The 13,298-nt window shown below is 55.7% G+C and overlaps 1 protein-coding gene across 3 annotated transcripts in view; it reads right to left on the bottom strand.

Annotated features, from left to right (window-relative positions):
- Nucleotides 1–13,298, bottom strand: part of Dot1l (DOT1 like histone lysine methyltransferase) — a 38,175-nt gene that overhangs the window by 13,805 nt on the left and 11,072 nt on the right. For all 3 annotated transcript variants that reach the window (XM_051172696.1, XM_051172698.1, XM_051172697.1), the window contains exons 4-9: nt 11,295–11,358; nt 9,911–10,139; nt 7,682–7,776; nt 7,186–7,248; nt 3,133–3,188; nt 2,459–2,538 (exon numbers count right to left, since the gene is read on the bottom strand). In XM_051172696.1, coding sequence (XP_051028653.1) covers nt 2,459–2,538; nt 3,133–3,188; nt 7,186–7,248; nt 7,682–7,776; nt 9,911–10,139; nt 11,295–11,358 — 587 coding nt within the window. The remainder of the gene's footprint in view (nt 1–2,458; nt 2,539–3,132; nt 3,189–7,185; nt 7,249–7,681; nt 7,777–9,910; nt 10,140–11,294; nt 11,359–13,298) is intronic.

Raw genomic sequence — 13,298 nt, 5'->3', positions numbered from 1 at the left:
CCACAGACCTGGGCATGGGTTGGGGCACAAGTGAGGAGTGTCTGCCCAAAAGAGGCTAGTTTGAGGCTGGAGAGATGGCTCAGTGGTTAGGAGGACTGTCTTGCTCTTCCAAAGGTCCTGAGTTCAATTCCCAGCAACGACATGGTGGCTCATAACCATCTATAATGTGATCTGGTGCCCTCTTCTGGCATGTAGGTATACATGCAGATAGAGCACTCATACAAAAAAAAAAAAAAAAAAAAAGATGCTCGTTTTCCTGAAACCCCACGTGATGCTCACCCAGCCCTGAACTGTGGTGACAGCTGGGTACCCAGGTAAAAGCACACAGAAGGATGAGACTGCTGTGCCACATGCTGCTAGGAAGAGGAGGAGGAGCTGGGCACATGGGCCTGCCTGCAGTGGTTCCCTTAGAAACCCAACAGGAGGAGAGCCACAGGCACAGTGGCTCAGTGGTTACGTCAGCATTCCCGTGGCTAAGAGTCTGAAAAGAAACTGGGCTATGTAGCAAAGCCCTGTTAGAAACAGGGCTGAGAGCAGGGCATGGTGGCACACACCGCACGCCTTTAATCCCAGCACTCAGGAGGCAGAGGCAGGCGGATCTCTGTGAGTTCGAGGCCAGCCTGGTCTACAAAGTGAGTCCAGGACAGCCAAGGCTACACAGAGAAACCCTGTCTCGAAAAAAAAAAAAAAAAAAAAAAAAAAAAAAAAAAGAAAGAAAGAAACAGGGCTGAGAATCTGATTGACTGCTGTAGCCCTTGAGGCTGGGGGGTCAGAACTGAGTCCCAAGAGGGACAAAGAGCCACATCAAAGCATAAAAAGAATCTAATTATTCAAAGCCATGAGAGACACAGAGGAAGAACCTTAAAACATGGTAGTCTGGGTGTGGAGGTGCATGCCTCTAATCCAGTCTAAAAGCAGAGGTGGGCAGACCTCTGCAAGTAGGCTAGCCTGGTCTATGTAAAGAGCGTGTGTCAGGCAGGGCCACACAGAGGCCGTATCTCAATATAACAAACACCAGCCGGACTCTTGTAAATGCTGCAGACTCTTTTCCATATGTCAGGCAGTGGTGGGGGATGGGGCGGGCATGATGCCTCCCATCTGTCCCCAGCACCGGGGAAGCTGAGGCAGCATGGTGCTGGGACAGCCTTTCTCAGCACAGACATGCATCTGCAGATGTTGTGCATAGGCCTTTGGCCCCACTCAAAGTCCTGCTTTCTGAGCCCTGTCTGCCCGGCCAGGCTGACAGGCACGGGCTGGCCTGGCCTCGACCCTCTGAGCTTCCCTGACAGTGACAGAAACGACCTGCTTCCCATCAACACCCACAGTGGGTATTTCTTTTTTGTTGTTGTTTTTTGTTTGTTTCTTTTGAGACAGGGTTTCCTCTGTGTAGTCTTGGCTGTCCTGGACTCACTTTGTAGACCAGGCTGGCCTCGAACTCACAGAGACCCACTTGCCTCTGCCTCCCAAGTGCTGGGATTAAAGGCGTGCGCCACCACTGCCCGGCCACAGTGGGTATTTCTGATGGATAGGTTGTATCAACTTGACACCAACTAGGGTCCTCTAGGAAGAAGGAACCTCAACTGAGAAAATGCCACCATCAGACTGGTCTGTAGTCAAACCTCAGGGGCATTTTCTTGATTGCCTAGGGCAGGGATGGGGTCGGAGCACTGTCACTGAAGACTGGGGCCGGCTGTCATCAGAGCCCAGTCCACCTAACAACTGAGCATGCCTGAGGAAACAGTCAGTAGACAGGTTACAGGCCTGACCCTTAACAGGCAGAATTCAGACAGAAGCTAATGTGGTCAAGTTGAAGGCCAGCCCGGGTCTCGGTTAGACCCAGCCACCGTGCAAGCCTGTCTCAAAACACCAATGAAGAAAGGAAAAGGAGGCAGGGGTGAAGCTCGGTGGGGAGAGTCTGCTGAGCATTAAGGCCCTGGGTCCATCGGCAGCACCCTGAAGTAACTAATCCTAAGAGCATGGAGGAGACCAAGGACAGGCCCCACAGAAGACACATGCCACAGCAGGGTCAGCTGCAGCGCTGGGGACTCAGGCTAAGAGGCTGGAGAGTACAATCCCTCTCCAGGCAGCGCAACAGCCCCGGTCTTCCGCTGCACGCATTCGTCATTCTGAGGTGGGGAGGGCCCGCTCTGCACCATGAAAGACTGACAGGCACACACATGCGCGGATACATCAGAAGCTCACAGGCAAAAGAGCCTGGTGTGGCTGCCGCCACAGAAGACTGACTGTTTTTGAGCCGAGTTCAGGCCCTCACTTTTGCCGTCCAGTCCAGGAGCTGGGGAAGGAGGGCAAGAAGTAGGCAGAGCTGGGGCTCCATGTACTGTCTGTCATCAATGGGGAGGGGTTGCTGAGGAGGTCTTCTCAAGGAAGACTGATGTGCCTGTGTGTCCCCCTGGAGGAGGAGGTGGTACGAGGTGTGGGGGTGGGAGGGCTGCGTTACCTTCCTTCATGTTTGCAAATCGCTCCTTCAGCTGGTGATCCACCTCAGGACCAAAGGCAAAGTTATTCACAAATATAACACTGCAAAACAATGCTCCAGGTCAGTGAGGCCGAGGCTGTGCGTGGCAGTCCCGGCCTGGACACAGCCTGCCGCCAGTCCCGGCCAGGCGCTGCCCCCCAGCTGCCCCCCCACCTGAGGTGAGCAGGATAAGCAAGAAAGCAGGAGCAGGAGACAGGCACACACTGCCACAGCCCTGGGCTGAGTGCAGCACCAGAGCCGCTTTGACTATTGGCGCTTCTGAAACAGAGCTGGCTTCCTGGAAGCACTCCCTAGCAGTGACAGAGTTCAGGGAGGAACTGCTCACAGCAGACAGGGAAGCACAGACAGGCAGGCAGGCAGGCACTACCCCACAACAGGAAACACAGGGGTGAGGCCCAAATCACTTGGACCCCTGACACACTGGCCCCATGACAAGGACAGCAGCTCAAGGGGCTGCTGCACCCCATGTGGGGCAGGACAGGGGCCACAGCCGGGTCAGCACCAAGGAGGGGCCAGCACTCTTAAAGTAGTAGACCCACACTACCCCACAGGCTCAGAGCAGCCACCCACATCTGGACAGCAAAAGTCACAAAGGTCCCAGCACAGCCAGCAGCACAGCCCACAGCTGGCCGTACCTCGTGTTGGCGATCCGTTCCCTCCACTCCTCCGAGAGGAAGTCGCCTCGTTCCAGCTAAGAAAGAAAGGAGCACACTTACTCACGTGCTTGCTTGGCTTGGCCCCAGCCCCGCATCTGCTGTGAGAGACATGGAATGAGCGGGCCTCGGGGAGGACGTGACCGTGGACACTAGTGGACAGCTCTACAGAGAGCAGAGTCTGGACCCCAGCAGGAAGCAGCATCCACTCCAGGACAGACAGGAGGAGTCACAGTGCTGTGCGCTTGGCCAGCCAGCCCTCCCTGCCCCCCAGACGAGCAACATCACACAGACATGAGCTATATATGTGGCTAAGAAGCCACCACACCAAACATTTGTGTCCCTTGTCACTGTCCATGAGGGCTGTGCCTACAGAGATGAGGTTGTCTGTGTACACGCTACTGCACAACTGACCCGGACCGATGGCCTGCCCACAGCAGTGGCCCTGCCCCCTGCACCTTAGCACTGGCCAACACCGATAGCACCCACCTCCTTCAGGCCAGTGCGTGTTAAAGGAAAAGATACCCTGACTGCCTGGAGGTATATGACACCCAGAGAGCCAAGTCGTCTGGATCTTGAGTTCTAAAGACCACTGGCTGCGGTGCCAGGCATGAGCCCAGGAAAAGAACAGTCTGCTCTATAAGGAGAGCACAGGAGTAGCAGCGTTTATGGACAGATGGATGCACATAGTCCCTCCATGCTCTGGAAAGACTTGTGGCAACAAACAGGAGCGAGGCTCTGCTATGCTACAGGACGCTTCGTGTGGGGCGCCACAACAGACAGATCAACTGACCAGAAGTGGACTTATGTGTATCAGGAGCTGAGTGGAGAGTGGGATGTCAGCCCTGGGTCGTGGGAAAGGCCCACAATGGAAGCCCCTGTGCCATGGAGTGACGGGATGACTGCACCTGCAGAGCTGCAGGTCCAGAGCCACCTCTCACCGCGGGTAGGACAAGGAGTAGCAGAGAAACCACCTGCAGGGCAGGCCTGGGCTGGAGCCAGAGCCCATCTACTCACCCTCAGGGACCTTCTGACTCTGCTGTGTTGTACATACCAGCCAGACATGGGGAAGGGGACTTCAATCCTCAAAATGCAGGGCAGTCCCTGGGCCCTAAGGCATCCTACCTCTAGGGCTCCCACTCCCCAAAGGAGGCTCCTGAGCTAAACCAGTGGAAGCAGAGACCAAGGCCTGCACCATGCCTGCTGTGTAGCCTAAGCTGTTGGACAGCTAAGCAGCAGGAAAGCTGCCTGTCCCCTCAGACCCTGGGTGCTGGGCTTTTAGACGAGAACGCCCTACAGTGTGCTGAGACCCAGGGAGAGCTCTGCCAGGCTCCTCTGTGGGTGACGTATGTGGCTGGCGGCTGGGTCCTGCCACTGAGGCTGTAAGAACAGCTGCGGATGGTCCACTCCAGGAATCTGATGAGTGCCCACTGTGTCGTCTGCAGCCCACTGTCCAGGACAGACCTCACCTTGCAGCTGTGTCAAGTTTGGAGCCAGCACTGCTCCCCTGCAGGTCCTAGTGCTGTCCTGGCCAGTCAGGCAGGAAGTGTGGGAGCCGGCTACTGCAGTCTGTGTCTGCTGGCCATCTGGCCCGGGATGGAAGCCTAGGCCTGAATAAGGTATACCCTGCTGTGTAGGAAATCTCCTCGGTGACACATACCATCCTGCAGGGAGCCCCTTCGGACAGTCAGACCCTGAAGCTGAGCACATGCGCTGGGACCTCCCTCCCTGAGCACATACTAGCAGTAAGGACTGCTGAGACTTGGTCACACCAGCAGAACAGCTGAGCTGCCACAGAAAGGCTCAGGTCTACTGAGCCATCTGAAGGGGCATGCTCACGTCTGTCACACTGCCTGCAGGCTGTACTGTGTGCTCTAGTCCCCAATTTTGGAGAGGGCCCACCCATGCTGGGATGGGACTTGGTGATGCAGCTATCTTTGAGTCATTTCTGCTCTTTTTGTTTTGTTTTTCAAGACAGAGTCTCTCTGTGCAGCCTTGGCTGTCCTGGAACTCGCCCTATAGACCAGGCTGGCCTCGAACTCAGAGATCTGCCTGCCTCTGCCTCCCCGAGTGCTGGGATTAAAGGTGTGCGCCACCACTGCCCAGATATTTCTGCTCTAGTAAGTGGCCCCTCACCCACTCTCCCAAGGAATAGCACCATACCCATACCTACCAACACAGAAAGAAAGAGGGAGGGAAGGAAGGGACACACGGCAGGCCAGCATCTATGGAACAAGTGGGGAAGGCTGACACAGGCCCCACAGAAGCCGGCTAAGGGCCAGAAAAGGTCAAAATGGGTGAGACCCAAGAGGCCATGGCAGACGCAGACTCAGGTACTGCAAGAACCCATCTGCTCAGACTGGAGCACGTGAGAGTGGAGGTGCAGATGCAGACGCAGTCCCCACACACTCCCCACAGCAATGCCTCCGCAAGACTGGCTCCCCACAGGACACCTCGGCACAGCCCACTCCTATGACGGGGGAAACCAGCATCCCAGGAGTCACAGGCTACTCTACGATCCCCCAGAATCGGCGCTCACAGTCCAGAGGCGCCTCTGAGGAAATGCTTTCAAAGCTGTAAAAGCTGCAGCTGCCAGGGTGATGGGATGTCAGGCACACTCTGAGCACATGATGTCACCAAGCCTAGGAATGTTAGGAGACATGAGCATGGCCCGGTGTCTGACCCAAGCTGGATATTGGCCCAGTGGGGATGGGGGAGAGCAGTGGCAGAAGCCCTGCTGGGAAGCTGGTGTGGGTTAGGGAGAGCCAGACTCAACTCAGCCACTAGATGGAGCAGGTGAGCAGACCCAGGGGGCAGCACCCTAGAGGCCACTGCATGGTGGGTGGCAGATCCCCTGGCATGAGGCAGCCGGGGCTATTTTAGGCTCCCTGGCTTTTCTCCTGCATGCTTCTGAATAGCAGAAGGCAGCTCACAGTTCGCCAAGCAGACAGCACATCAGAGCTGAAGCACTGTGCAGCCCAGGCAGATGCCTGCGCAGCCTCCCGGAGACAGCTGGTGGTCATTCAAGGCACCGTGGGAAGCCAGAATGGACACGCACACAGACCAACAGTCAGTCTCCATCCCTGCTGCCAGGCTGCTTCTGATGGTCACCGAGGCTTCAAGCACTGTCCTACTCCCAGCCGTAGGCAAGGGCTACCAGCATTGAGACTGACAAGGGCGCAACAGTAACATCAGCCAACACGAAAAACAGCTGCCGGCCACACCGTGGGCTTCATCTATATGGGCCAGGTCATCCAACAACGACAAGCTGAAGAGGAATAAGCCACCAGCCAGCCACTTGGGGTTGGGCAGGGTCTTCCCGAAAGCTGTGTCAATTTCAGACAAACAGCTTCTCTGTGTGGGTGTAGAGCTAACAAGCCCTCACCAAAAGTACAAGACTTCACCACAGTTACTGTACAAATGAGGAAGGTACAGAGTCTCAGGAACTCCTCCTGGGTTCCAGACCCAGCCGACAAGTGGACCTCTCCTCTAACGTCCACACAGGAGGCTTTCACCAAGAAAGCGTGGGTGAGCTGGCCTTACTGCACAACTCTCAAGTCTTGCTCCAGAAAGGATGACAGATACAGAGGGGAACAGAACCGCGACCAAAGCGGTCAGCCGCAGCAGGTCTCTGTAGGCTGCCCCTCCCCACTGGCCTGCAGGATGACCTAACCAGATTTCCGCATCAAGAACCCAAGGGTCCAGACCCCTAATCCCATAGGCAGGCTACACGGGGGTGCAGCTCAGCCCTTGCCCAGTCTGATGGGTTTCAGCCTGACGGAGCTAAGCATCTGCCACGATGGTCCACAGTCAGCACATACTGTCTAACAATGGGCACCAGACCAGGGAAGCAGGGGAGGGCACAACACAGCTGAGGCTCTGTGGCTAGCTCCAGAGACTACACCTGCTGTCACAGAGGACCAAAGCCACAGAAGACAGCATATGGGCACATGGAGACACTGACTAGGGTTAAGAGAGGAGGGAAGAGGGGCTGGGCTGGGACAGAGGCCGAGGGCATGGAGCGATGGCACTCACTGTGTATTCTGCATGCTTTTTTCCATACCATTTCATCCACTTCCTGAACTCTCGATCCATGGTCTAAGAAAAAAAGCAAGCACACAAGCTGTTACAAACTGAGGGAGACCAAGGAGGTGGAGGGTCCACAGGCCTTGCAGGATGACACTGGATAAGTGAACCTGCTGTGGAGGACATGGTGGGGGCCCCCCAGGGAGAGGCCACAGTGGAGTCACAAAATTCCCAGCCCTCCAACCACAGAGCCCCAGGACCGTTCTCTCCAGCCCCAATAAGTCCCACATCTTAGGAGCAGCAGGGTGGGTAGAGGACGGGGGCATAGCACAGCAATGTGCAGCCTGTCAGCTCTTAGCTCAGCACCTCTGCCCACTATGGCTGCACGCTGTGCTCACCCTCAGCGCTGCAGCGCCTGCCAGGATGCAGGATGCAGCTGGGTGTCACAGACACACACACTCTAAGCTAGAGGAGCCCTAAGCAGTGAGCACACGTGACGGCTCACCTCGGCGTACTTGGCTGGGATGTCTGCTTTCTCCACTCCGTAGTGATGCTTGCAGTTGGTGGCCGCAGCGACCTGAAGGACAACCTGCCCTACACCTTCAGCCAGAGAGACACACGTCAGAGTCTGCATGGCCTTCAGAGACCCAGTGGCCTCAGCCACTTGACAATGCCCCTTGGCGTTAGAAAGGAAGCCATTCGAGGGCACAGACCTCCCACCAGAGGATGTCTGTGCCGCTCCAGTACCCACAATGCATCTGTTCTCCCTTAGCAGTTTGGCAGGGCCTGGATGGTCCCACATGAAGATGGCTGCACCAGGGTTAGTGCTTCACCTAAGTGGCCCTGGACAGCTGTAGGTAGTGAGGCCAGCAAGTGCCCTGACCTAACAGGTCTGCTTGGGATGAGATAAAGCAAGAAACCCAGAGGCTGCAACCGCTGTGCCCGGCACCGGGCACCTGCTGGCCCTGTGGAGAGAAGCTGGGTCTACCAACAACACTGCCTCACAGTGTCAAGAGATCGAGGTCTGAAGATGGCCCACCACTTGCAGGCCAATCCCACATTAAAAAAAAAAAAAGATTTATTTATTTATTATTATGTATACAGTGCTCTGCCTGCACATACACCTGCAGGCCAGAAGAGGGCATCAGATCCCATTGTAGATGGTATAGCTGTGAGCCACCATGTGGTTGCTGGGAATTGAACTCAGGACCTCTGGAAGAGCAGTTGGTGCTCTTAACCTCTGAGCCATCTCTCCAGCCCCTCAATTCCACATTTTAAGTGGCACCCACAAGCTACCTGACTGTCCGTGCTCAGCACATTGCTTCAGGAACAAGCAGCATGCTGTTCAGAACCATAGGGGAGAGGCCACATATGACACACAAGCGCCTAGGAGATGCAGGGGCTGATGGGAAAGCATCTCCTCCACAGTGTTAGTAGAAGGAGTAAGCTCCAAAGCCACGCTGCCTTGGGAGAGGTCTTGGAAGATGACGGACCCAGGAGGCTCAACCCTCACAGCTGGGCCTTTTCCAGCCTGCCCCCAGTCAGGTACAGGAGATGTCTTGTGATGGAGTTTAATGTCAATTTGATACAAGACAGAGTTATCTGGAAGGAGAGAACCTCAATTGAGAAGATGCTCCCACAAAATCCAGCTGTAAGGTATTTTCTTAGTGATTGATGAAGGAGGGCCTAGCCCATTGTGGTGGCCATGGGCTGGTGGTCCTGGGTTCTTAAAAAAAGCTAGAAGCCTGAGCCAGGCATGGTGGCGCACACCTTTAATCTCAGCGCTCAGGGAGGCAGACACAGGCAGATCTCTCGAGAGGTTAAGGCCAGCCTGGTCTACAAAGTGAGTTCCAGGGCAGCCAGGATTACACAGAAACCCTGTCTAAGAAAACCAAACATGAAAGAAAGGAAGGAAGGAAGGAGGGAGGGAAGCAGGCAGGCAGCTAGCTGACTGATCGAGCCATGAGGAGCCCCCTCCATGGTGTCTGTATCTGCTCCTGCCTCCATGTTCTTGCCCTCCTGAGTTCCTGTGCTGACTTCCTCCAATGATGGACTACGGTCTGGACGTGACAGCCAAGGAAACCCTTCCCTCCCCGCCTGCTTCTGGTCACGGTGTTTCGTCGGAGCAATAGACACCCTGACTAGGACACGCCCCAAGAGGGCTGGAGAGGCAGGCGGCTCAGTAGTTAAGAGCACTTACTGGCTGTTCTTCCAGAGGATCTTGGTTAAATTCCCAGCAACTACATGGCAGCTCATAACTGTCTGTAACATCAGTTCCAAGGGATGTGACACCCTCACACAGATACACATGCAGTCAAAACACCAATGTACATAAAATAAAAATAACTTAAAAAAAAAAAAAAACATGCCCCAAGAAAGATGGACAGCACCACCAGAACCACCACCAGCCATCAGGGAGCCCAGCAGCACTGCTGTGCATATGGCCGTCTGGCTGTGTGCATGTGTGTCAGTGTCTGCCATAAGTTTAGGCTGCACAGAGCTGGGCCCAGAAGCCTCAGCAGCACTCCTATGGCTGAGGAGCCAGTGCAGGGGTGAAAGAAGCCAGCAGGGCAGAGGGCTCTGGGTTAGGACATGATCAGGGAGCAGTGGTGGTGCTGGGAGCCTCAGCTCGGCCGACATCCTCCATGAAAAGGCTCTTTAAGGACTCACGTGCAGGCCTGGTGCACTGAGCAAGGCCAGCTCAAAGGACATGGACATGCTACAGGACACTCACCACTGCCCAGGTCTACAAACAGGTCGTCCTCAGTCATCTTGATCTCGTCGATCATCTGGGCTACTAAGTCGAAGGAGGTCTCGCCGTAAACCTCGGGGGAGAAGGGCTCGTAGTTGTTGAGCTTCTCCGGGTCAGTGACCGAGTGGTTGTACACCTGCTGCAGGATGTGCCGCAGGAGCCCATTGGACGGCCGAGTGTTCAGCTTCATGGGCTGCGTGGTGCCCTTCCACTGGGGACAAAAGTGGACATGACCCTGACACACCACAGCAGCAACAGCATCTGCCCGGCACCCGAAACTTGGGAGGGACACTATCAGTGTGAGGCCAGCCCGGACCACGTACTAAGATCCTGTATCAAAAACCAAACAGGTTGCAGGGCGGTGGTGGCGCACGCCTTTAATCCCAGCATTTGGGAGGCAGAGACAGACAGATCTCTGTGAGTTCAAGGCCAGCCTGGTCTACAAGTTCCAGGACACCCAGGACTACACAGAGAAACCCTGTCACACAAAAGCTGTGCCCTAGTGGTGAAGAGCCACCAACAGAAACGACTCACAGCAGTGCGCACACTCCTACAAGCACACAGGGTCAGTTCCCTCCTAGCCGACTCCGGTTATATCAGAAAGGACAACTTCTGACTGGGCCTTATAAGCTTCCTGGCCTAAACCAGCCCCGGGTCCCAGAAGCCCTCCTGATTCCAGGCTCTCTGGCAGGCACGCCTGCCCCAGCACAAACCCCAGCTCTCTGGCTTTGGGAGAAAAGCTTTACCTCAAGCTCAACAGGAGAAGAGCAGTGAGGAGCTGTGGACTGTACTGTGAAGTCAGGCTGGTCCTGCACAGACACTCTGCTGTGCCTGGTACTCATCTGCTCACTTGAGGCACCAGATTGGAGGAAGGCTCCTCGGAGGGCAGAAGAGCTCAACCTCCTAGTCTTGTGGGCACTCTGGCAGCCACAGCTTAGTGCTGTGTGACAAGGTATGACAGTATAGGACAGCCCAGCTGAAGCTGCCCCAAGGAGCCCTAACACAGCAGGCTCCACTGGTGTCTCCCATGGTAAGGTGACCCCCATGGTAAGGTGCCCAGTGAGACAGCTGCCGCACAGAACTGCACAAGCGTCTTAGCTCAAAGATTTGCAAAGATACCCTGTGCCAGCCCCAGCTTCTCCAGACAGCCATGGCCGCCAGAGAAATGCTCCCTGACACCACAGAACCCAACAATGGCCCAGAGACCCCCGTGCCTTCTAGAAAGCGCACACCCTACATGCTCAGGGCTGAGCTCCACTGCCTGCATCCTGCATGTCAGCTAGCGCTTCACTGCCCTGGGAGGCGCAGAGCCAGCACCAGGCAACCCCCTGGGGGAGTGCACAGTCACAAATAGGAAGCCACCTACCAGCTGGTGGATGCTGTCAATGGCCCGGTTGTACTTGTCACACAGCCTCTGCATGCTTTCAAAACTGAAAAAGGAGGGGGGGGGGGGAGGGAGAGGGAGAGAGAGAGAGAGAGAGAGAGAGAGAAAATATGAACATTATTGGGCTACAGCATAGCTGCCTTCACAAATGTGTAGAGCTGGGCCAATGAATGACTCAGGGAAGCCACAGGCTCCAGAAGCACCAACATGGCAGGCCAGCCACAGGAGCCATGCTCAGACCGTCGCCGCCACAGGACCAAGCCCAAGGGCAGTTAGTAGATCTACATTCACTTGTCAATTCCATGATCAGACTGTGTCCCTTAGATGAGGAACTTCAAAATCAAGTCATCACAGAGACAGGGGCTAGGGCTCGGGGGCACGGTTCACCAGATAACGAGCCTGTTGCCAAGGAGGAGGTCCTAGGCTGGAGTCCTCAGAACCTACATAAAGCTGGGCAGGGTGAGGTGTCTGTGGTCTCCGAGCTTTAAGGCAGAAGGGGGTGGAGTTGGCACGTGCAGCAGTGAAAACCAAGACTGTGTCAAACAAGGTGGAAGGTAGCTGGCAGCCTAGGTTCTCCCCTACCCGAGCTGTACGAGCTCAGCTGAGCAGCAGGGTGGGGTGTGCTGGCCCACACCTACAGCACTCAGGAGGCGGAGATATGCACATCTGTCAGGGTTACAAGTTCAAGGCAGCCAGGGCTACACAGTGAGACTCTGTCTCCACCTGCCCACTCCCCACACAGATGAGGAGGAAGAGAAGGAGGATGAGGAGGAGGAGGAAGTAGAGCTGGAGCTGGAGAGACAGCCCAGATGGTACGGCCCTGGCTACTCTTGCACAAGGACCCAGGACCCCAGAACCTACAGGGCAGCTCCCAACCCACTGCTACTTCAGCTCCAGGGCATCCTCTGCCCTCTTCTGGCTCCTGTGGGCACTGCTCACATGGTGTACAGACATTCGAACAAGCAAACGGTCACACTCAAAGTAAACGAAGTCTTAAAAAAAAAAAAAAAAGCTGGGCATGGTGGCACATGTCCCTAATCCCAGCACTGGGGAGGCAGAGGCAGGTGGATCACTGAGTTCGAGGCCAGCCTGGTCTACAGAGGGAGTCCAGGACAGCCAGGGCTACACAGAGAAACCTTGTCTTGAAAAACCAGACCAAACCAAACAACAGAAAGTCTGAGCACCAGGCGGCACAAGGGTGCTACTCCACACCACGCATGCTCAGGGAGGCCCTAAATGTCCACAAAGTCCAGGGGAGCCCCATGCTGAAGAGGGGGTGCTCTAGGGCACTAACTCATGCAGGCAGCCACCTGATGCCCCAGCACTTCAGTGCCTCACACCTTTCCTTCTCTCAGAAGGGACGCAGGCCAGCAGTAGCCAGAGAACAGAAGCTTCCACGGCCTCACGGCCTTGTGGAGAAGCCGAAGCTGGTGGAACACACAGCCATAGTCCAGCTGCTTAGAAGTTGGGTTATGTGCCAGGCGTGGTGGCACACGCCTTTAATCCCAGCACTCGGGAGGCAGAGGCAGGAGGATCGCTGTGAGTTCGAGGCCAGCCTGCTCTAGTAAGTGAGTCCAGGACAACCAAGGCTACACAGAGAGACCCTGTCTCAAAAAGCCAAAAACAAAGTTGGGTCATGTGAGTTTGAGGTCAGTGAGGTAAGAGAGCCTACTATCAGTGGGGCCGCCAATTCCTGTGCAAGGCTCTGGGTGTGTTCTCTCCATGGCAAACGCAATCTCCAGAGGTCCCAGGGCTTCACAGAGGCGGGGGACAAGGGTGGAACACCCCAACTCTACAAGGACAGAGGCTCCTGCCCTGGGGCAATGTTTTGGCAGGAGTGAGCTCCACTGGCACCCAGATGCGAGTCATGGGGACTGGCCCAGGCTCACTAAGGCTGGCCAGCATCAGGAGTCCTTTCTAAAACTGGGGTGGGAGGTCAAGCAAAGCTTTGCAGGCTGAGTCCAGAATGCCGCACCACCCCCCCAC

This window comes from Acomys russatus, chromosome 31 (assembly GCF_903995435.1).
Source record: "Acomys russatus chromosome 31, mAcoRus1.1, whole genome shotgun sequence".
In the NCBI taxonomy this organism is placed as follows: Eukaryota; Metazoa; Chordata; class Mammalia; order Rodentia; family Muridae; genus Acomys; species Acomys russatus.
Note: the sequence above shows the minus strand (reverse complement) of the source record. Positions and strands in the feature narration are given on the sequence as shown.